This window comes from Triticum aestivum, chromosome 7B (assembly GCF_018294505.1).
Source record: "Triticum aestivum cultivar Chinese Spring chromosome 7B, IWGSC CS RefSeq v2.1, whole genome shotgun sequence".
Classification (NCBI taxonomy): domain Eukaryota; kingdom Viridiplantae; phylum Streptophyta; class Magnoliopsida; order Poales; family Poaceae; genus Triticum; species Triticum aestivum.
In genome coordinates this window covers 140,367,130-140,391,126 of record NC_057813.1, presented here as the reverse complement: position 1 = coordinate 140,391,126, position 23,997 = coordinate 140,367,130, and the positions used below count along the sequence as shown (strand labels likewise).

General features: G+C 42.7%; 2 protein-coding genes and 1 long non-coding RNA gene across 3 annotated transcripts; 1 reads left to right on the top strand and 2 right to left on the bottom strand.

Annotated features, from left to right (window-relative positions):
* Positions 1 to 954: 954 nt before the first annotated feature.
* On the top strand, positions 955 to 14,392 carry LOC123161828 (importin-9). The gene is made up of 33 exons (XM_044579650.1): positions 955 to 1,317; positions 3,169 to 3,230; positions 3,361 to 3,453; positions 3,868 to 4,039; positions 5,204 to 5,319; positions 5,402 to 5,488; positions 5,570 to 5,686; positions 5,770 to 5,833; positions 5,909 to 6,051; positions 6,179 to 6,226; positions 6,298 to 6,366; positions 6,482 to 6,557; positions 6,845 to 6,975; positions 7,276 to 7,335; positions 8,469 to 8,529; positions 8,597 to 8,661; positions 8,738 to 8,799; positions 8,880 to 9,000; positions 9,079 to 9,136; positions 9,255 to 9,367; positions 9,882 to 9,959; positions 10,050 to 10,112; positions 10,211 to 10,306; positions 10,388 to 10,491; positions 10,771 to 10,960; positions 12,517 to 12,631; positions 12,730 to 12,842; positions 12,928 to 13,005; positions 13,209 to 13,286; positions 13,355 to 13,483; positions 13,599 to 13,652; positions 13,741 to 13,821; positions 13,909 to 14,392. The coding sequence occupies exons 1-33, from the start codon at positions 1,188 to 1,190 to the stop codon at positions 13,957 to 13,959; spliced, it is 3,078 nt and encodes a 1,025-aa protein (XP_044435585.1). The 5' UTR covers positions 955 to 1,187; the 3' UTR covers positions 13,960 to 14,392.
* A 439-nt stretch (positions 14,393 to 14,831) lies between these two features.
* On the bottom strand, positions 14,832 to 18,078 carry LOC123161829 (uncharacterized). Its single transcript, XR_006480904.1, has 5 exons — positions 18,023 to 18,078; positions 17,686 to 17,929; positions 17,139 to 17,325; positions 16,833 to 17,049; positions 14,832 to 15,654 (listed from the first exon to the last, which is right to left on the bottom strand). It is a non-coding gene; the product is annotated as an uncharacterized lncRNA (long non-coding RNA).
* A 3,610-nt stretch (positions 18,079 to 21,688) lies between these two features.
* Positions 21,689 to 23,545, bottom strand: LOC123161621 (heat shock factor-binding protein). Its single transcript, XM_044579435.1, has 5 exons — positions 23,376 to 23,545; positions 22,839 to 22,892; positions 22,724 to 22,747; positions 22,601 to 22,643; positions 21,689 to 22,036 (listed from the first exon to the last, which is right to left on the bottom strand). The coding sequence occupies exons 1-5, from the start codon at positions 23,409 to 23,411 to the stop codon at positions 21,903 to 21,905; spliced, it is 291 nt and encodes a 96-aa protein (XP_044435370.1). The 5' UTR covers positions 23,412 to 23,545; the 3' UTR covers positions 21,689 to 21,902.
* Positions 23,546 to 23,997: the final 452 nt, after the last annotated feature.

Here is a 23,997-nt window from a genome sequence, read left to right as displayed (position 1 = left end):
AAAATGAAAAAGAAAATACCGATTAGGAAAGTTGAAAAAAAGATTTGAAGTTTTCCAAAACCGGCCGTAAGCTTCTAGAAGGTTTACAAAATCGGCTGGGATGATTTAGAAAAAACAAAAGTAGCGATTGGCTGGCCCATTCACAAGCGGCGTGTTGTGGAAATGAAGAAAAAATGTGGTCGTGAAAGAATGAAAAAAATATTAAATGGGCCGAGCCCGATGGAGAGGGGATGTGCGCTAGTTTGCCGAATATACACAGTAACCGACGCAGAAGGCGCTAAATAGAGTTCAGCTATTCCTGCTATCTTTTTTTTTCTCTATTAGGACAATGCCCGTGCGTTGCAAAGACATAAATCTTCTAGTTGTCGGCTTGTGATTTACCTGTCTATAATAATGCGATTGTGTGAATAAATGATCATCAAATTTTGTCCATGAATTACCTTATATTTTGATCCAAAGTTTGATAAGTAAATTAAAGTGGAACTGGTTCAGAAGGCAAGTAAATTAAGTTGATTTATTATCATACTCCCTCCGTCCCAAAATTCTCATCTTAGATTTGTCTAGATACGGATGTACCTAATACTAAAACGTGACTTGATACATTCGTATTTGGACAAATCTAAGACAAGCTTTTTGAGACGGAGGGAGTACAAAAAAGGTTGGATGAAAAGGTGATTGGAAGAAAAGTGAAATGAAAACCTTATTTTCTTTTTAACTAAGTAGAGGACTAGAGGTAGAGATAGAGATTTAGCTTTTTTTTTGAGTAACAGACAGAGATTTAACTAGGTATGCCAACTTTCCCGCCATTCAGCTATTTGGCATGCCAACTTTCGCGCCATTCAAAATAGCAGCCGCCTCCACCAAAGTCCAGCGAACGCGTACCGAACCAACCAGCCTGGCAAGCCGGCCCAGTCCAGCACAGCCTTTTTCTTAACCCGTTCACTCTCCATTCCTCTTCGGCCGCCACCACCCTGTCTCCTCTTCCGCCTACCCTCCGCTCCCGTATAAAAACCCTAGCGCAAAACCCCCAAATCCCCCACCATTCCCACCACCCGCCCGCCTTCTCCGCGCGATCCCGCTCAAACCAAAATCAACCCCGTTCAACCAAAAGGCGACCGCGCCGAGCTCCGACCCAACCCTAGGCCCAGGCGAGGTCGCCGTCGGCGGCTGCGGTCGTTCGGGTTGCAATGGCGGCGGCGGGTGCGGCGGACGGGGACCAGCGGTGGCTCGTGGAGTGCCTGACGGCGACCCTCGACACCGCCCGCGAGGTCCGCGCCTTCGCCGAGGAGTCGCTACGGCAGGCCTCCCTCCAGCCAGGTTCGCCTTCGCCGCCCCTCGCTCAGTAACTGTCCTTGCTGGATGGAGGCCATTTCTGCCCCGAGTTGGTGGCCACGCTCTGTTGACGATTTGAGAGTGCGAGAGTTTCGAATTTGATCCCTCTAGATGTGCCAGTGACTGCTTCGCACTGCTGTTAAAGAGACGGCTGGCAGATGCAAATGCCTAGAAACTACCCATAGAGCTGCTTAACTTCCGTTACCGCAACAGCTGTTGCCTGTTGTGCCGCGCACCAGCAGTAGAGTAAATTACACAAAACAAAACAACCAGCTTGAACTTCTTTTTCTCCAGAACCACAATTCCTGTGACTAACCGTTGCAGATAGCACTGTTTCTCGATTGACTCTGTTTGACTCAAGCTAAACAACCAGACTAATGGCCCGGACTCACTGTCACGTCAGATGTGGCATCTACATGGACAATACACATAATTAGATATATCCTCCACCTTATCCTTCTCCATTTCTTTCCCTTCTCTCCGTTCTCTCCAAAATAAATACCCCCCACCATCGCTTGAGGGCGTGTGCCCATCGGAGGAGGATTGACATGTGATGCGCTGACGGAGGGTGAAGGACAAAATCCTGGAGTGCAAGTTGCTGGTAGAGTTTTCCTCCTAGCTAGTCCGTGGACGACGGCATTGATTTTGTCTTGGTTCCGCTGGCCCTCAAGCGGCAGCACCCATGCCTCAAAGGCAATGGTTTTGCTAGACGGTCCGTCCTGCCTGAATTCCTCCATGTGCTTTGCCCAGATGGCGCCACGAATGCTGCCATGTGGTTGTGCAGGATGATGGCATGGTGGTTACTGGTTAGACATTGAGAGCTCCTTGAGGAGCGTAACGAGAGAGGCCCGCATGCCGCCCCCGTTGCAGAAGGCCTCGAAGAGCGGCTGCATGTTGTGTTTGCGTCGGCCTCCAGGATGTCCGGACGGCGTGGAGAAAATCTTATCTTGCAATACATATCGAAAGCAATTGATTGAGGGAAAATTCTCATAGGGTTGGAACGTGAAGGCAAAAGTAATTGCTCCAAAACTCACAGGAGAAGAGTGTCAAGCTGGATGTCTGTCGGAGTAGAACAAGCATGAATTCTTGTTAGCAAGTGTGAAATTCCAGCAGCGTGGCTGGCGGTGAGGACGGAGGTCGTGAGCTGCATGGTGACTGTCGTTATGTCGCCCTTGAGGACCTGTATCTTTTTCGCTCTAAAGTCGCTGTCACATTTCTCTCCTTGTGGCGTTCCAAACATGGCTGGTGGTGGTTGATGCATGCTGCACATGGGCGGAGCCAGAAGGGGACATGTGTAAGAAAGCATAAACTACGTATAAACTGGAAAATAGCTAGGGAATTCGCAAAATCTTGAACTCTACACCCATTCTGGTAAACCTGGCTCCGGCACTGATGCCGCATATGAAGGCGGGTGGCGGGGTGGGGGGTGTGGGGAGTGAGAGGGAGAAATTTTGGTTGTTGTTGCTAGGACCAACTTCTCTCTTGATGAAAGGTTTCATTACCGCCGTGGTGGTGTACTACTTCCATTTCTCTTGGAAGCATCTTTGGACCCTAATCCATTATGTCAATTTACTGTATTCATGCTTTTCAACCACATAAGAACCATATAGTTTGGTTTTGTAGCATCCTGAGTTCCTGACTCACGCGCTCTTGCTCAGTTCTTGTGGGTTCTTGAGGTACGGATTTGCTTCATGGTAGCGCATAACCTCTGACCACCTAACTGCTGGAACAAATTATTTGAACTGGTCATTATCTTGAGACATGAAGTGTATTTTCACTCACTAATCTCCTGCTGTCAGCTGACAACTTTGTGATTTTGCTGTAATGTTTCCTCAGGGTATGGAGCTGCCCTCACGAAGGTCACAGTCAACAAGGAGGTCCCGTTTGGGCTACGTCAGATATCCTCAGTCTTTTATTTGCAGTTTCTTTTCATGGGAACTCTGTTGTGTACACTGTATTTTTTGTTAGACTTGGTGTCGCTTGCTGAACAATCCTGTTGTTGTTTGCTGGTCCTTTACTTCCTGCTACCTAGCTGCTGTTTTGTTAAAACAGTTCATCAAGCAGCACTGGGAGGAAGACGAAGACAATTTTGTGCCTCCTGTTGTTTCTGCCTCAGAAAAGGTACTTAGGTTATCCCCTGTTCTTTGTTGAATGCCACAAATTAGGACTCAGGTCATAGCATACTCCTGATGTCATTTCCCATTGCCTTTGGCTTGTTGAAACAATTGGAGCTGATTGCTTGTTCTTATCTTACAAAAAAATCAATAATATGCTTTGAAAATACACATTAGATGAGTGTGTGGAAGGGGTTATGGTATCCGCACTAGTAGAGTAAATGCTCTGCTCAAAACTCATATTTGCCTGAATTGATCATTGATTATTCTATGGCATATGGCAGCACATCTATTACCGTTGTTAAAACTGAGTTCTCTGTTAAAACACCAGAAAACATGTGCTTACCGTGTTAATTATTTCTATTTCTTTGTTATCGAGTTCTTAGTATTTGACATTGTTTTCACCCTTATTCCTCGTCAGGTTGTCATACGTCAACTCCTTCTTACCTCACTGGATGATTCTAATGGGAAGATTCGTACTGCCATTGGCATGGCTGTAGCAGCTATTGGGCAGAATGATTGGCCAGAAGACTGGCTTGAGTTACTTCCATTTCTCTTGAAGTTAATTGGTGATCAAAGCAATGGGAATGGAGGTACATGAATATTTTGTTTTCTCCCAGTATTTTCAAATCAGGATACAGGCTTGTTTGGAAGCCTTGAACTTGAACTAGGAGACATCAGCTTCTGACCAGCATAAGCTCCAAATGGTCACATTTGGAAATACAAAAAATATATTTTTCATTGGAAAGAGGTCTACAAAGACTTTCGGGAAAGCGTCGACGTTTGCTGGCTTATTTGGCAAAGAAAATAGAGTACGTTATAAGAAATTAATGGGCAGCAGAACAGCTTCTTTCAATAGCTAACTTCTATGAGAAGCTTGTGGTGGCTTCTTAATACAAAAAGAGGGCTTCGGATTCCCGGAGAAGCTCCAAAAGCCACACCCTTTCAGGAGGGCTTGAACTTCTTATTGCTTTAAAGTAAATTCAAAACAATTATGTATCTAAAGAAGTTCAAAACATGTCCCTTCTGCTCATACTCATGTCATGCGAAATCCAAACCTTATTTGAACATGAACTACATCTATGTCGCACGTGTACAAACATGGGTAGTTGACATGATGATATGCATTTATGGTGATGCTGGGAGATCATTTTATATATAAAAAAAATCTAATGAGTCGGCTTTTAGTAATGCTATATCTTAACAATTGTATGATACTATATTTTTTGCCTAAAAACAATATGCTTCTTTTGAAACGGATTATGTAAATTTTCAATAAAATGCTAAATTTAATCTTCTAACACTACTGGTATATCATTATTCACAATTTTTTTAAGTTTGTTTAAACATAACTGTGCCCTTTTCTGCATCAATGAGGACCTGAAATATGTCACATAAGAATAACTTGTTTTTGTGCTTTGAATCTGTTATAGTAGTGTTCATTCTGAGAACTATTATGCCTTACTCAAACCAAAAAGGCACTTACAACATCACCTGTAAGTTCTCCTGTTTTAGGCTTCACTGTGTCGATAGTTGTTTGATTATCACTATTATGTTGGGGTTCTGCCAGACTGCCAGATCTTGGCCCTAACTAAGCTCCACCGTTGGTACTAGATAGCCTCAATCTGCATTTCTTCTCAGGATGCTCATATAGCCCAAACATTTTGAATAGAAAATTATGAAAACTATGGTTATTTCTATTTTAGAGTTTCATGGTTGCCGTTATCCTGAAAGCTTTGGCGTGCTTCCCATTACAGTTCGTGGAGCATTAAGATGCCTAGCCCTTCTATCAGATGATTTGGATGATACTTGTATTCCAAAACTAGTGCCAGAGCTATTCCCATCATTGTACAGAATAATATCATCTCCACAGGTAAGTTTGTTACTGTTTACTCATTTTTTAGCGACTATTTATGGAGACAATGCAATATGTTCTCACCCATTTTGAAAAGCAGTTGTATGAAAATTCTCTTCGTTCAAAGGCTCTTGGAATAGTCCATTCGTGTATTTCCATGCTTGGATCAATGAGTGGTGTTTACAAGGTAGTTTTATAGCTTATGCTGCAGTATTTCTGTCGTTTCTTCACATTATGGAATGTGAACTGAGGTGATTTGCTGGCACAGAGAGAGACTGTCAATTTGATGACTTCAATGCTTGATCCTCTTGTGGAGCAATTCTCTATAATTTTAAATTCACCGGTGCTGTCCCCAAATCCTGATGACTGGAGCATGCAGATGGAGGTATGCCTCATGCAATCTGTCTTGTAAGATTGAAGGCTTCCATTATTCGTAGTTGTCAAATCCTATGTTTGTCTGATGATCAGGTGTTGAAGTGTTTACTCCAGCTTATCCAGAACTTCCCTAGACTACCTGAAGCTAAAATTTCTGGCAAGTATAATAAATACACTATTAGCTTTGCTCTTACGCTTTTGCCTTTCTGATTGATGGGCCAATTTTGTACAGCTGTTCTTGCGCCTCTGTGGCAGACCTTTGTTTCATCCTTCAAGGTCTATCACCTGTCAATCATTCAAGCTTCAGAGGATGTTGATAATGTCGGATATGATTCTGATGGTAGTGAAAGAAGTCTTGAATCCTTTGAGATTCAGGTAATTTCATGTGTCCTCTTTCTATTCTATTGGTAATTTTGTTTTAATTACTTTTCTCTTTTATTGTACTATAGTCCATTTGGTGCCTTTGCTTGTGTGTCTTTTACCATATTCTCATATTTTCCAGTTATTTGAGCTATGGACAACAATTGTGGGAAATTCTATGTTAGCAAAGGTATCCCTTTTTAATAACATACATTTTGTGCATCTTTTTTCTTGTAATAATTGTCTCTGCTGTCACACTAGGTTATTGCAGGAAACATTAAAGAGCTAGCATACTACACTATATCCTTTCAACAGATAACTGAGGAACAGGTATAACTGGTTGATACATGCCCACTATATATCTGATCTTACATTAGCAAAAATTACCGGCATGCTAGTTTTTTGCTTGGAAATTCAAACGTATCTATTTATTTTGTTATTCTAGGTGCAAAACTGGTCACGTGATGCTAACCAGTATGTTGCTGATGAGGATGATGTAACTTATAGCTGTCGTGTGTCTGGTATGAGCTGAAATTTTGCTTCTGTTTGTTAATTTTATTCAATCTATATTAACAGTGGAATGTTCTAGTGCCCTTGTTTAGTAATAACTAAAATTATATTATGTTAGGTTTGCTTATATTAAACAATCAACATTGAAATGTTGACTTGAAATGTCTTTGCTTGCTTCCATCCTTTGCTTGGGGGTAAACAGCCATGTTCATTACAAGAGACACGCAGATTTGAAATCTCCTCCTAAATAGGAATTTGTCAAACACAAGACGTTTTCCTCACATGCTCATGGTTTCAGGATCTCTTTTGCTGGAAGAGATAGTCACTGCCTACGAGGATTATGGAATTGATGCAATTTTGGAAGCTTCACAAGTTTGTTTTCGTGAATCACGTGAATTAAAACAAGCGGGTTCTGCCGACTGGTGGAGAGTGAGTTGTTAGCTTTTGAAAAAATTCTGAAGGAAATCACCTTTTAAGATCTTAGCTCTTATCAACTATCAATAATGCTACTCTGATTATGTTCCTCACTATTTTGGTGATGTACTATGATTTTAGACTAAGTCAATTTGGTGAATCTTGTTTGACAAAAGTTCTAAGTTGCTCCCCTTAAGTTGTCTTGTTTAGTAGTTAGCCATATTTAAATCTGTTTACTCATTTTATTACCCTCCAAGTATCGTAGTGCCTTTTTGCAGTTGATGCTATCTAATACATCATTTGTTTGTGTGCCAGCTTCATGAAGCATCACTTTTTGCTCTAGGTTCACTATCAGAACATCTGTGTGAAGCACAGGTTGGTTTAATTTTGTTGTTGTGCCGATTAGTTTCATTAACTCACTGCTCTTCTGTTGGCAAGATCCCCCCACTTTTTATATAGGTTTCCAATGCCACTTTACTACCTTGATGATCTTACAATTGAGCACTTCTGGGGATGATGTGGCATGTTTAGTCTCCCACCTTGGATAGCCTGTAATAGTATGACGTGGTATCTCTCAAAAACTGCAAAAATGAAAGGGAACGGCCCTGTGAATTGTAGAGAAATAAATAAAGAAATCTGCTTAAAATTGACACCAAGTCATTACTCACTTTGATACACTTTTCACTTGTATTTATTTCTTTCTGTCGTCTTTCTGTTTCTGCTTCCGCCTGAGTTGAACTAGGCCTGAGCTTGTTAGTCCCCATGCCCCATAGTTAATTGTCACGAGAAGCTTACATGTGCTATCCAACCTACCAACTGGGTGCGTCAGTTGTAGCTTGCCTGTATTTCGGCCTGTAGGTTGACCATATTGATGTGAACACTATTGCAAGTTATAATAGGCAACCGATTGCCTGTCGTCATGAACACATTCCTGCACTGCGACGTGCGGCATCATGTGCTTGCACATGCAGCCACATTCGCAGCACAATCCACAACAGCTTTGTCAACATCACCGTTGTCCACCTAATCACCTTCACGCCCCCAGCCTTTGCTGCAGAGGGAGAGGGCGCTGGCGCTACGGCAAAGGAACCCCTGGTGCTCTGGGGAAGTTGATGAAGTGTCATCACCAAGTTTAAGGTCTTGTTTAGTGAGATTAGAGAAGAGTGCAAAGGAACCCCTGGTGCTGTGGGGAAGTTGATGAAGTGGTGTCACCAAGTATAAGGTCTTGCTTAGTGAGATTAGAGAAGATGTGCCTGGCTGCAGTGGCAATTTTTCTTTTGTTATTACATGGTAGTATAGTCTCATGTTAAGGCTGGATAAGTCTTTTTGCACATTCAGATAGATAAATCCCACTTATCGAGGCGTTTGACGTTCTTGTGAGTTGTTCTTTTGTACTGTGTAGGGCAGTGGGGCCCAAATGCAATTTCCCTTTTTCCTTTTTCCAGTTATTGAAATCAATAATAGAATTTGTGAGTCTTTTATTCATTAAGTGCTTTCTGATTGTTTAGGATTCTGGTTACAATGTGCGAGATTTACTTGAGCAGATGGTAACTGACATTGTGGGAACAGGTATCTTTCCTTACTTTGGTTTGGAAAATTATATATCTATGCTATTTACTAATCTTCTGATTTTTAGGGGTGCACCAGTACCCATTTCTTCATGCACGTGCATTCTCCGTTGTGGCCAAGTTCTCTTCATTGGTGAACTTCCTTACCTCTTTTCCCCTATATTTATTGCTATATGTTCAGCAACGCTGATTTGGGGAAAAAATGTCAGATAAGCAAAGGGATCTGTGAACAATATCTATGCAATGCTGCTCATGCAATTGCCTCAGATGTGTAAGCCCATGAACTTATATGTCGTCCAATTCCTGACACAATGGAGAACTGTATTCATCGGTGTGATATTTGTTTGGCAGGCCACCACCAGTTAAAGTAGGAGCATGTAGGGCACTGGCCGAACTTTTATCGGAATCTAATCAAAGTTCGATGCCAAACATTATGGGCATACTCTCATCTCTTGTTGATCTTCTGAGGCAGGTAATGTTGTATATGGAATTGTAAACTTACCTGCTTCGACTTCTTGAAGGAAATAAGTACATGGAAGTTTTATGGCAGGCATCTGACGAAACACTGCATCTTGTTCTAGAAACCCTCCAATCAGCCATTAAATCTGGTCTGTCAGCTACTCAACACACTTGTCAATGCGTATTATAGCAAAATATGTGTATGGTATATTGATAATTAAAATTTTGTTTGCCCATAAGATTAATATCTTTCCACTTGATATGTAGGTGGTGAACAATCAACATCAATTGAGCTAGTCATTTCTCCTATCATACTAGATGTATGGGCCCAACACATTGCTGACCCATTCATCAGTATCGATGCTGTTGAAGTTCTAGAGGTAAGTTCTCGTCAGAATTTGCTGTTCTATCCACGACTTCTCTTATTTAATTTCTCATTATTGTATGCATCCAAAGGTGATTGTGGTTCATGTTTAAATGATACTCCAACCTGACTTCATATTTTGAACACATTATCAATGATGTACACCAAGAAACTTTTGAAATTTAATTGTTGCAGTTTAAAAATTGAGATTGGTCTACAGATGGCATGTGTTCCTGGAAATTGTAACTATTATGTCCAAATATCTGTAAGATGGCAAATGGGAATTTACCAAAAGGAGATTTCTGTATGGATTAATGCTTATGTATATTTTGCTGTAATATTTCTCCTAAGTATCGATTAGTTCTGCATGATTTTTCTTTATCGTGGCTGGTTTTGTGTATTGTTTAGGCCATTACAAAAACTTACCTGTGTATATCTTATTATTTGATGTCGGCAATTTTGTACACATTTTTCTGGTTATTGCAACCCATAAAATTGCAGCCTACCTAACAGGATCCCTTAGTTTTTAGGCCATCAAGAATGCTCCTGGATGCTTAGAACCACTTGTATCCCGGATTCTTCCAACAATAGGGACAATTTTATCAAAAGTAAGTCGCTAAAGCCAGTGTTACATCACTGTCATTATTTTTCGGCATTTGCCCGCAAAATGCAAATCTTATTTGTGGTTCATTTGCTAGTCCAAGATCCAGCCGGATGGACTAGTTGCAGGTTCACTGGACCTCCTGACGATGATACTCAAAGTATGTCTAAGTTTGATGTAGTTAAAAGGAAAATATTATTGTAAAAATACTGTATAAACTTATTAATGCCAATCTTAATGCTGTTGTGTAAATTGCAGAATGCTCCAGCTGCTGTGGTTAAGGCAGTGTTTGACACATGCTTTACATCTACCATTCAGATTGTTCTTGAAAGTGATGACCATGGAGAGATGCAGGTAAATGATTAGATCATTCAAGTATGGTTGACATATTTTGTTTGGATTTATTATTGATATGCTACTTTATTGCCAATTCAGAACGCGACAGAATGTTTGGCAGCATTTATATCAGGTGGCCGGCAGGAGTTGTTTGTTTGGGGTGGTGAAAGTACATTGAAGATGCTACTTAGTGCAGCTTCAAGGTAACTGAAGATTGCGTATGATTAACTTACTGCTGTTCCAGTTATTTTGTACCATTACAGGATGTGGGAAAATCAGTTACATAGTTCTTAATTTGTTGCACATACTTCTTCACCAGCAATCAAAAGGAATTTGATAAAAGTGAACAACTAATAATTAGCCACTTAGCCTTGCTGAAGTGTGATGTTACAGTAAACTGCTTCTTGCATATTATTCGTGATGCAGTGTTTGTATTGATATTTAGCTGCATGCTTACGCATGGTTCTTCATTGTCTTAACAGGCTTTTAAATCCAGAATTGGAAAGTTCAGTGTCACTTTTCGTTGGGAGTTACATTTTACAACTTATTTTGCATATACCTTCACACCTATCTCCCCACATTCCGGAGCTCATTGCTGCCATTGTGAGGCGTATGCAAACGAGCGACATTGCAGGATTGAAGAGCTCTCTTGTTGTTATAATAGCCAGACTAGTGAGTTGCATCTCTTCTCTCTCTCTCTCTCTCTCTCTCTCTAGATTTGTGAAGTCACTCGGATCTCTACCTAAGACATCTCTACTCTCTGCATTTCACCTGTCCAAGAAAACCAGTATAAAAGCAAAATTTAACAATGCATCTGGTATCTTTAAGTCGTTAATTTACTGTTTATTGGTTTACTGCTCTTGTTTCTTTTCTGCCACGACCATCTCCATTAGGCTTAAGTGCGTTTAGCCAATATATTGTTTTTAGCCTCTTACTTACTACTTACTTTACGAAGCCTTTTTATCCCAAACCAATGGGGTGGCTAATTGAAACCCTTTCACGAGGACTTCCCAGGAGGTCAACCCATCCTAGTACTACTCTTGCCCAAAGGTTCATACCAAAACTGGCTAGTTTTACGTTGGCTCGCCAAGCCTATCACAAACCTTAGATATGAAACCCTTTCACGAGGACTTCCTAGGAGGTCACCCATCCTAGTACTATTCTCGCTCAAATGGGTTTCATACCTATGGGACTGGCTAGTTTTTACGTTGGCTCGCCAAGCCTATCACAACCCTCCTCCTTTACCCGGGCTTGGGACCGGCTATGCCTAGAAGACATAGGCGGAGTTTTTTTGAGCCTCTTACATGGAAACAATTCAAGGTATTCGTTCGGATCCTTAGTTTTAATTGTTGTTCCACCTTAAAATTTGCCACTTCGTACTGTACTTAGCCAACTCACATTTTTTATCATGTTCTGTGGATGCCATTGCGCCTCTGGGGGAGCAACATGCCATTTATGTTTCACATGGAATCGAGGATCCAGATGTCAAATACTCCCTCCGTCCCATAATATAAGAGCGTTTTCTGTGAATATACAAAGGTGAACATGGGTGCGCGCGCACCCATGTGAATAGTAAATTCATAAAAAGTACTAGAAAATTTTAAAATTTTCTGAAATTTCGCTGTATGAATCTTAGTCGATCATTCTACCCACCTGTGAAGTTTCATGATGTATTAACACCCATGGTATTCTTAGTGAAGAAAATACAAATGCGATCATACTATTCATTAAACAGTGTTTTTAATATAGCTCCGATTAGCTTCGATTTTGTCATTTTTGCCCAGATTACCACGGATGTGATTTCTTTGTGAAACTTCATACGCGAGTATACCAGTTGACCGTATATTAAAAAAATAAATTCAGTTTTTTTTTGATTTTTCTAGCATTTTTTTGAATTTACTATACATAAAGGGTGCGCGCGCACCCATGTTCACCAAATCCGCGTCCCGACACAACTGTAGTGTCAAAAACGCTCTTGTATTATGGGACAGAAGTAGTACTCTCTCCGTCCCATAATGTAAGACGTTTTTTGACACTGCACTAGAGCCCAAAAACGTCTTACATTATGGGACGGAGGGAGTAGTTCTTAGTGTTCTGTTATCATTTATTCTGTACCATTATGGATAACACTTCCTGCAAAAGAAATTTAACCCCTATCATTGAATCTTTTCTTATAGTGCATCAAGTGTTCCATATAGGATTATTTGAATATTTACCACATGTTGCAGGTACATCTAAGTGCACCAAACGTTGATCAGTTTATCAACCTTCTACTTGCAATTCCTGCCCAGGGCTACGGAAATTCATTGGCTTATATTATGTCAGAATGGTCACAGCTACAAGGTGAGTACATGTGCAACATAATAATTACATAGGGAGGATAACATGTCTTCTTTCCTTCCCCCCCTTAATAAGAGGTTTCCTGGTAAATATAATTACAGGTGAAATTCAAGGAGCCTACCAGATAAAGGTAACAACTACTGCATTAGCTCTGCTCATATCTACGCGTCATCCTGAGCTATCTAGGATTGAAGTTAACGGACATCTTGTTAAGGTACTACCATTGCAAGTCTATTTGGTGCTCAATAGTTCATACCTTGTCTGATAGAGTTTCACGAGTCTTACCTAGAAAAGTTCAGACTAGTGCAGGTATAACCACACGGTCAAAAGCTCGGGTAACTCCAGATAACTGGACCAAGATTCCACTCCCATCTAAGGTAACCAATGATTTCACAACCATAGCTTCTCTCCCAGCAGATCTACTTTTGAAGAAACATTTCATGCAAATTTTCAAAATCTATAAAGAAATCTCTCACCAAATATATGTTCAAATGTTCAAATGTTGGGCCAGACATCAGTTTATGTTTCCATTATATCTTTTAGCATTTACTCATAGCATCCCCAAATATGGATTATGCAGATATTCGCACTGTTAGCAGATACTTTAGCTGAAATTCAAGAGCAAGTCGGTGATGATGCTGACAATATTGATGAAGAGGTTTCTGCACTAACTCATCAATTAAATTGTGAACTAGAATGGTCCACTTAGAGTGTTTTTCTATACAGGATAGTGATTGGGAAGAGGTTCAGAATGGTGATGCGACTCCACATGATATAGTGTATTCAGCATCAGTTCCTTCGAATGCTAATCCGTCAGTTGAGCATCTAAATGCAATGGCAAAAGTTTTCGATGAGGTATATATTAGTAAGGAGAAGTTCCTTTTTTCTTTGATATCGTGAGTAGTAGTTAATTGTTGCTGGCATGCAGTTTTGTCATATTCATTTCTCTGTCTACTCCAATCTTCTATAGGATGAAGACGACAGTTATGATGATGATCTGGCAAAAGCTGACTCTCTTAATGAGGTGTGTTTTCAGCCTCTGGCTGCAAAGTTCCATCATTAAAATTAGTATGTATGATATTAACTCAACCATATAACTCTTTGTTTTGCAGGTGAAGTTGTTGGACTTTCTAACGAACACATTTGTCAATCTGTGGGACAGTGATCGGCCACTTTTCGAGTATCTTTGCCAGGTAAGGCGTCCTTGGCTGTTTACTTTACCCTGCTGCATCTCATGTTCGCGAGTATACAGTATTGTTGAACCGAATTACTGTTTGCAGGGCTTAACAAATCCACAAAGGGTTGCCGTACAGAAGGTTTTGCGGAAGTGAACCGTTTACATGAGGTTATTTATTGTTGGGCTTCGGATTTCTCCTAGCGCTTTGTTAGGTTCAATGCATGTGGTGTAGGCTCATTGGTTTGGTGGTGTTTGAATGAGCATTTTTTCTGGTAGCTTTGGTGTTTAGTCCACATTTGAACTAAATGCCAAAACTCTCCAGAGAAATACTGCCCTATATCCGATCGGGTTGTTGGGGCGTATGTACATTATTTGTTGTTGGCGGTGCGAGGTTTTGTCAGTGTGCAAGATACTGCTATTCGTTTATGCCTTTGTTGTATTGGATGGTGCATGTTCGGTTCCTGAAAGAAAGGCACGAAGATGTTATTTGGGTGTGTCCCCCACCTGTTAACGCCGCCAATGAAGTTGAGTTGATCTTCCATTTGACAAATTAATGGTGTTGAATGAGCTGCTTTTTTTTTTGGCTAGTGATAATGTATGACCTGCGTTAGTGTTTAGGAAAACATGAGCACGTTAGTGCGAAAGTGATGTTCTGAGCACGAGCTCAGATACTCTCGCTATCTCCATCGTGAACTCACTTCAAGATTCCCGATCTGGGCTGTATAGCACAGAGTATTGTTTGTGTATTCCACCAGTTTTCTATCCCCTTGGCCCACTTCTGTCAGATAATAAATGTGACGCCGTCCATACCGTATCGATCGGCTCGGATGTGCATGACGATATGAGCCTTCTCCGTTCAGATTCTGTACTAACAGACTGACTACTCGCAGACTCGCAGTCATGTCCGTCGGCTCCTGCCTATGTATTTTAAAATTAAAATTGATATACAAATCTCCTTCACAAATCAGCAGACATGGGGCTAAACATGTCCATAAGACAGTTATCAATGCAGAACGCATTAAACTCTTGCAGCAACAAGTAATCTTATTCAAGAGTTGTATGTTTACAAGCAATTGAAGTTCAGGTAAAGACGTAATTGAGCTTCAGCATCACCACACTGTTGCATCCAATCACGCCCACACCAGCGAGCTGAACTTGTCCATAATCACGTCCACATCTCACAAACCTAGAAAAACTATTGTGCATAATCCTCTTGGAAAACTATTGTGCATAATCCTCTCCATGAATTCATAGCCCAACATTTCAAAGATGTACGTACATCAGTTCTTCCTAAACATGGTAGTATGTGATTAGTTTCTTCTCCTGGACACATCATAACTAACAAGTCTGTACATGTACCAGAAAATGGAGATCGCAGACGTGCCGCCACGTGATTGCCCATTTACCATACATTTAGCCCTCCTTGTAAACGATGATGTGTCACACACATCTTCACCCAATGGTTCTCAACTGACCATCGGGGCCAAACTCAACAAAATCTTCTGTAAGTAGAGCCAGTGTGGGCACATTTACGGTAGAGGGATGTCGAATTCAAATCACATGCGTCATTCGACAGCAGCAAGGTGAAAACAAATAAGAATAACAACATTGCTGTGCAGCCCATAAATAACCCGTTCGCTCGCCGTCGCCATTGCTCGCTCTCGCCCCGGGAGGACGACTGCCGCTGCCCTGGCTACAAGTCATGGTGGTATCACGCCGCCAGGTCGCGCCGCTGTTGCTGGAGGCGCTAAGAAAGCACCGTATCGCTGACCCGCACCATCGCAAGAGGAGGACGGCCGCGGCTGCCATGGATGCACCACTCCGTCGAGCAGACGCCAGCGAAGCTAGCCTGGAAATTCAGAGCACATTGTTAACTGATTTACAAGCAAACATCAGTTAGAGTTTCAGATTGTAAACTGATTTACACAAAAAAACAAGAGAGTTTCAGACTATAAACTACTCTGACAGCAGATCATTGACATTATCATTTTTTGAGCATATCAATGATGTTGTAAAATGAGAGCAGGTCATTGACATTGTCAATTTGTGAGCATATCACTTGATGTTGTAAAATTGATAACAGAATTGAGTATGGCAAAAGGGGTTGAGACCACTCAGTGGCAAAAGGGGTTGAGATCACTCAGTGTGGTTGTAGTGAATGAATGCTATAATTGAATGAGCTGAATTTTAGAGACTTTGCTCACTGAACTGAACATGACTGTGAAATGCAAGTGGGAAAAGGGAACTGAATTGAGCAGCAACATAAGTGCACATTACAGAATGGTAAAATGAACACTACAAAATTGAACATCTCGCACAAGAGCAGAGCAGCTCATCCTCCGGCAGCCTGGCGATCGGTTCCTTCATTCATACTTCTGCTGCCTCGCACCGTTTTTCCTGCTTCCCCTACGCGTTGGACTGGGCAGCATCACCCTTCTAGGCCGACAACGCTGTGCGTCCATGTGCTTTGCTTGCTGCCGTCAGATGGCGCATGAACAGTTATATGAATTTGACATCCCTCTGCCATAGTCTCAGCTAGGTCAGAGGATCTGTAAACTCGTCCTCATCATCGGCACAAATACAATTACACTCTCAGTTTGATTGTCCATGAATTCCCTCATTGCTTTCTCTAAAGTGGTCATCCTATTTGGACATGGTATACTGCCCGGTGCCGCTGAGCCGGTCCGTACTCTGCCCAAATATGTCTTCACAGAAGTCAAACATTTATACCATTCGACAGTGACATCACTAGATTGCAATAATTCAATGCCAGAATAGCAATACAGAAATATTCACCAAATTACTGTCCACAATTGAAACCCAGATATCAAGCTTTACTGAAGTGGTGTTTTCAGACAGTTCATAAGTGTAAGAAAAAGAATTACTTTTCTCAATAGAAGTCACCCGTAGACCTCCCAAATCTATATGCAGACTGCTAGTAGACTAACTATGAACACCACATACTTCCATGTCAATGACGTATACCAGGCAAGTGGAATCAATAGGGGATTTCAGTTATGCACTAACCTCTTATTCTTAGTCCATCCCCGGGCTTGCAGGTTCATCTTGCCGGTTGACTGCTCGGACACCTGGGTTGAGTTCTCCCTTCTTCATCCCAGAACTAAGCGTCTACACTTGAGACTGGCACCGGCGCTTGTTCCAGCTCCCCCACCAAAGCAGCCACTATGTAAGGTCGCAGATCCATGGCGCTTCATTGTCCTCCACCTCTTAAAGCACATGGAATCTGGTGCGGATGAGAGTACACAACAGATAGCATTCATCAGAAATCCTACTCCAAAATAGTTAAGCCAAACCAAAGATTACATCGCTTACCTGCTGATAGGCTGCATTAAGAAATCCATCAATGGCGTCGTCTCCTACGCCCGACTTCGCCTCTACAAGCTCCTCTATTTCACAATTGAAACTTCCAGGAGCTCCAGAGAGGAAACGAGCCCTACAATAACTCCATCCAGCCGCAAATAATGGTGTTCTGCTAGGTGCGGCAACACCAATGCTAAGCCTGCAAACGAAGGCACATACAACATGAATTTTCTAACTGAAGAAACCTACCAGCCTACAGACAATGCACATTTTGTATGAAATATCTAACTGCGGGCAGCAAACAATCTCCAAACACCAGCACAAAATTCAGGAGTTTTTTGGACTACGCAGAGTAACCAGCAAGCAAACACAGGCGCAATACAACATGAATTTTGTAAATGCAGAGAGCAAATCAGCCTCCAAACGCAGACACATATAGCATGAATTGTCTGGATGCATAGAGCAATCAACTCTCCCGCTAACTTCAGGATTAGTTTACTGATTTCTACTTTCTTTGTCCTAAATCTCTGAAAATCTGATGGACTGCAAGTTGGTATACCTTTTGATCCACCCCAGTGCTTGGGGATTCATCTTTCCCGTTGACAGCTCCGACATCGCCGGCGAGCTCTCCCTTCTGTTGGCCGCCGCTTCGTGTGCGAACTAGATTTGTGTGTCGCCGCTGTCCACCGCCGGCTGCCTCGCGCTCCGCCTGCTGGGCCACCTCCAAATCCCCCACCCCAGGGACACTCACAGCCACCGGAACCGGCACCAAGTTTTCCCCAACCTCCTCAAGGACACTGGATCTGAAATTTGGGGGAAAGCCATCCGCGGGATCAGCTAAACCAGAACGGAAAAATATGGAGGCGGCATCACCGGAGAAGCAAACATCCACATACCTGCCGATTAGCTGCATCAGAAACCCCAGGGTGTCTGGCTGTCGGCGCTCCTTGCTTCTGGGTTTGGCTCCTCTGCAGTCAAGTACTTACTGTACCAGTACTGTAGCAGGTGAAATCGGTCGTCCGTTGCAATCTGATGGCTATCCTTCGTCTTCCTCCCCTCTCAGTCTTTGCAGAAATTGAGGATCCCAAATACCACCACGCCAACGGCCGTCTGAATTGCACCGGTAAGGAAGCGGACGTAGACACCGATGGTCCCACATGCATGGCTGGGATCCGTAGGCCAGAGCTCCATCCAGTTTCACAAAAGGTACGAGTCCCCGCAGCCCCGCTACCCTACGTCCGCTTGTCCCTTCCCAGACAACCCCATGTCCTGGTGGGAGACCTTAACCGTGGCTGCAGATTATCCGCTCGCCGACCTTCTGGAGAACCTCTCCGCCACCCACCGTCGTGTAGTCGCTGTGTACCACAAGCTGTGAAGCTGAACTTCTTCATTGCGGTCGAGGCGGTGTGGTTTTGCAACGACGAGGTATTCGGGTTGCACTGCATGGTCATGTCGTACAACATCGGATGGGGCGTGACCACCACCGGCCTGATCATGAACCTGTGTCGCGCGCTCTAGAGAGAATTCATCGATGCACTTGCTGAGCATCCAGAGTTGAAGGTGCATAAGCTTTTTGCAGTTGTGCCATTGAAATCCGTTGTTGGACGGCAGCGCTCAGACGCTGGTGAAGAAGCGGCATGATTGTATGGAGTATGGACTGGCTCGCCGAGCAGCAGCCGACAACTGGAGATCTTGGCGCACGGCGACACAGCGGTATTCATGAGCCATTGCGGCTGGAATTCAACCATTCGGCCGCCGTTGTGGTGGTATTTGGGATCTTCCATTGCTGCAAAGACCTAGGGGGGAGGAAGATGAAGGAGAGTCATCGGATTGCAATGGACGGTGGATTTGTCTGCTACAGTACCGGTGCAGTGAGTACTTCACTGCAGAGGAGCCGAACCCCTTGCTTCTATCTAGCAGTCCACAGCTTCGAACTGAACCACGCCCTAGCCAAGAACTCTCTCGTCCCTGCATTCATCTCGGGTCTGGATCCACTGGACGGAAAGCGAAATTACCGAGCCACGGATCAGACGGGAACGTGGATTCTGGTCCGCGGCTCACCTCACCATCGGCCGACGACCGTCCAACCTTTTGTCAGATCCGTATGTATTTCAATACAGGACTCGATTTTCTAGCACGCGCATAGAAAAAAGGCACGTATCTCTAAAGCGCGTACCAACGACCAAGCTAGCGGGCTCATCTGAGCTCGAGCTCAATTACTCCGTGTCCACGTTAGTGGCTAAAGACACGTAACATGCAAAGAAAAAGACACGGGACATGTGGAGCAATCCCATTGACATCACAATTGACTTGTCGCCCAACGACAAGATCTTGTGCAAAAGTCAGTGAAATTGAGGTAACTTCGCTCCTACTTGAAGAGTAGCAAGGAAAAGATGAAGCCCCAAGATCCAAAGTAGGGAGGACCTTTTTGGACACCCCGGGGCCAGGCTTTTGGACCCTTGGGTCCTTGGCCTCTAGCTTAAATGACCCTTGGGTCTTTGTTGCCCAATAACATTCGTAAGTTGTAGAAAAAAATTGATGCTCCAAAAGTGTTATTTTTTAAAACATTTTGAAGTGTTAATATTTTTTTGCCATGACTTTCAAGAATGTCATTTTGTGATGAAACTTTACAAGCATTGAGAACTTTTGTCAATGTTTGCACCCAAAAAAAATTAATCTTTTGAAATGTTCTTCATTTTTTGGATTTTATTGTTCATCGCGAACTCAAATGAGCTCATGAGTAGAAGGTGACTTTCGTTTGTACTCTTCACCCCCCTCCCCCTAGGACCTATATATTTCGTACCTCTTTCATTTTCTAGGGTTAGCAAAACATATACTAAAACCTGGGAGGTTTGCTCAATCTATCTCCTCTTAGTAGGATCAAGGCATCCTAAGGCCATGTTTGTTTCATAAGTCCTAGGACTTTTTTAAGTCCCAACTTATAAGTCATAAGTCCCTATCTGTTTGTTTACAGGGACTTACAAGTCCCGAGTCCCTACCTGTTTGTTTACAGGGACTTATAAGTCCATGTTGCACCGCTGCAACGAGGCTCAGGAGAGGGCCTGTCCGGCGATTGGAGGCACCGCTGCAACGAACCGAGGCGGGGCGGCGAACCGAGGCGGGGCGGCGACGACGGGGTGAGAGGCGGGGCGGCGACGGGGCGAGAGGCGGGGCGGCGGCGGCGATTGGACCGAGAGGCAGGCGGCGTGCGGGGAACGAGCCTGGAGCGACGCGGGGTAGGTCCGGCCCGGGATAAGTCCCAATAAGCTCCTTCCTGAGAGTCTTATTTGATAAGTCCCAGATCACCACAATAAATCCCTTGTGTTTTGGTTTAGGTGGGACTTATAGGGACTTTTTTAAGTCCCTAAACCAATAAGTCCCTGGAAACAAACACCCTCTAATTGAAGAAGAATCTTGTGGATTTCAAGACCTTCACTTCTCAGAAGTTGAGGAAAACTACTCCCTTTGAACTACCAAAACGTCTTATATTTAGGAACAGAGGGAGTATCTCTTAAGACCACCATCTCTCCTAGAGATTTGGGGGAAGAACTACCCTTGTTCACCTTTTATTTTCTTTATTGTTTTTGGTTTTAAGATGTACTTCTTAGATTGACTTGGGTCGAGGAGTAACCGATGTGGACCTTGTCCTACGAGTGATTTTTCACTTGCGTTCCCTTTATTTTGCCCTTGATTCTTATGTCACTTCTCAAATCCACTTTCAGTTCGTGAAGATTGGGTCACCCTAGTAGCTTGCCCCATATCATGTAAGACATCAGGACTGGGGAATAAGTATGATGTCGTCCGAGTTGGTGAAGTTGGCGTCTCCATTGTTGAAAGCAAGGTGTTTGTTGTTTACATCAATGTTTCGTTGCAACCATTCAATTTCGAGTTTATGTTCCAAATATGTTTCTTTATCTCTGCACGATTGTTTCTCTATGTTGCTTGCGTTATTTTTCATGGTGTAAGATGTGACACAATTTTTACGCTATGGTCTCAACAAATGGGCGGTTGTTGCATACCGAAGAATTTTTTGTTGTGCAAGCATGGTTCAAACGGTGCGACATGTTACATACAAAACTGCCGCAACAATGTTGCATACACAATAATTTTATGGGGATTATGTGTTGTATGTATGAGGCACCCCGAAAATATCACCCAATGGGCGTTTGTTGCACACCGAAGAATTTTTTGTTGTGCAAGCATGGTTCAAACGGTGCGACATGTTACAGAAAGAACTGCTGCAACAATGTTGCACACACAATAATTTTATGGGGATTATGTGTTGTATGTATTAGGCACCCTGAAAATATCACCCAACTATCAACTACAATGGCCTTAAGAAAACATGAAAGCGCGGTAAATGATGCTTACACTGTGCCAGGCTTGTTATGCATCGCATAGCTCATGGCATAGTCAAGTTTTGCTGCAAGACTGATAATAGGGCTCTTTCGAAGAAAACGAGCACCACACTAAGTTGATCCTTTAAAAAAAAATGCCACATTTCCCCCTTATTTGCGTTAGTTCCATCCTCTAGAAAAAAGTGCCCCTTAGGAAGGGGATGATAAAGCCATTTCTGGGTACTAAAATTTATAGCAGACCACTCAGCAAGCATCAATGCGTACAGAGAAATCTCTCATCGAAAGGTACTGCATATCTCAAATGCATATAACAGTGCGAATAACATCTCATAACATGCATGAAGTTAGTGATGAATGGCTGATGATATTGACATGAACCCAAGACTAATACGACTTGCTTCTGCTACTTCTGCTTGACTCAGGCAGAGCTGTCTGCTGGCTTTGATTCTTCGTCCTTCACTTTAGTAGGGGTCATACCATCGCTGCCCATTTCAGCCTTGAGGTCATTTATGCTCAACTCCAATTCATCGATTCTTGCACCCATTTCATCTAGTAAGTACTGGTTAAGGATTATACAAAAAGCCGGGAGGCATATGTAGACAATAATATCCTGTTGTTCATATCAGTAAGTGCTCGAAAAGTGAACATTTCAAAGGGTGGTAAATGGTGTCAATGCTGATAACAAAGATGGCATTATTATTTATTCAAAACTAGTACCACTAGTCCCTAGTGTCACTCTTAAAGAAATGGCCCCATACATCAGCTCTAACATGTTAGCAAACGATATGAGTGCTTGTTCCATACTTTTAAGAAGTTAAGGAACACCAAAGAAAGAAGATAGCAGTCTGCAAGGGTTTGAAAGTTTGCACATGGGCTACCCGCCTAATTAAATTCACAAAATTTAAAGATCCTCAGTTACTACGGGAATGGGTCATGCATTTGCACTATAGTTTTCCCTTACAAATGGACAAATCAACGATCTAGTAGAACATGAGTATATTAGTCAAATGTTCACCTGTGATTGAAAATGCGTTATCTAAAAAAAAACTGTGACCAGAAAACCGAATGAAGTAAAAGTGAAATAAAATGCAAGAATGAACTGGTTTATAAGGATATTCTTTGTAATGATGTTCTCTGACATAGTTTGGAACCTGGTTTGCTGCAAGGAAATCAGATTCAGTAAGAGAAAAGTAGGTGGACTCACACGCACAGTGCACTGCAAACAAAAGTAAGGCTTACCATCTGAACTAGAAGATTTTGCACCTGCAAGCAGTGGGCAAAAGCAAAAGATGAGCGAGAATTACGCCTCAAATTTACAATCTATATAAACTCAAAAGGAAGATAAAATACATACGAAAGCAGTCATATCAGCTGTGCTCTGGGCCGAGCCGTCCGAATCCTGTTCCGCCTGCAATTGACAAAGCACATATTGAATGAACAAACTCGCTAAAACCCTGTTTGACCCCATAGCCATGAAATGGACTAGGGGAATACTGCCACGTCCATCAGAAATTTAGAGGCGAGATATCTACGGATTATAACTGTCCTGCATGTCGCGGTGCAAATTTGAACGAGATAACTACGGCGGGCCGTTTCACCTGTTGATCCAAAGTTACCTATTTTCCCCAAACGGAGGCTATACGCCTATACTCCATAATAATCTCTACAAAGCGGCTAGGAAGCGGAAGCTAAGGCCAGCCAAATTGCAAGCGCTAGAGAAATCATGCAGTTCGAAGCAGGAAAATCCCCGGAAGAACCGGTGGAGATGACAAACACCAGTCTCTTCGTCGGGCGATCCCCAGGAACCCGACCCGGCTCGCCGCTAAATCCTAAACCGCGCTCGTGGCATCGAGGGTCGTGGGTGAGAGGGGAGGAAGGGGGAGTCGCTGACATTGATGGGGATGCCGCCGGAGTTGGAAGACGCCATGGTCGACGGCGGGAGGAGGCGCCGGAACAGATCCGCCGGTCGTCAGTCAGGGTTGGGATTTGGGGATTCTCGCTATGAATGTGGGGATTGCGGCGAGGAGCAAGGTAGTGGACGGGAGCTGCTATACCGAGCGTGGGGCGGGCGCCCCTATTTCTCGCTTTAAGCGAGCGGGGGGTAGCTCTCGCGTCGGGGCAGCCCCAGAATGGGCCGGCCCATCCGCTTGGAGAGTTTTTTTTTTCTGTTTTATGTTCTCTTTCTTGCTTTATTTTCGTAATTTTCTTTATATTTTAAAAATATTCCACACACACACACACACACACACACACACACACACACACACACACACACACACACACACACTATTAATAAACACTTTTAAAGACATTTGGAAAAATGTTGAACAAATATCTAGAAAATGTTGAGTAAGTATTAAAAAATGTTGAACAAGATTTCAAAAATGTTGAACAGGTATTTGAAAATGTTAAATAAGTACTAAAAATGTTGAACAAGTATTTGAAAAATGTTGAATAATTATTAAAGAAATGTTGAACGAGTGTATGGTTTTTTTAAATGAGTATTTAAAAAT

Bases quoted from the DNA above. Each gene is read 5' to 3' on its own strand.
- LOC123161828 (XM_044579650.1), top strand. From the start codon at position 1,188: ATGGCGGCGGCGGGTGCGGCGGACGGGGACCAGCGGTGGCTCGTGGAG. The intron at 5,320-5,401 runs GTAAGTTTGTTA...TTTGAAAAGCAG, and splicing joins GAATAATATCATCTCCACAG to TTGTATGAAAATTCTCTTCG. The intron at 10,307-10,387 runs GTAAATGATTAG...TTGCCAATTCAG, and splicing joins ATGACCATGGAGAGATGCAG to AACGCGACAGAATGTTTGGC.
- LOC123161621 (XM_044579435.1), bottom strand. From the start codon at position 23,411: ATGGCGTCTTCCAACTCCGGCGGCATCCCCATCAAT. The intron at 22,644-22,723 runs GTAAGCCTTACT...ATTTCCTTGCAG, and splicing joins AAAATCTTCTAGTTCAGATG to CAAACCAGGTTCCAAACTAT. The intron at 22,037-22,600 runs ATATCCTTATAA...ACCAGTACTTAC, and splicing joins AGAGAACATCATTACAAAGA to TAGATGAAATGGGTGCAAGA.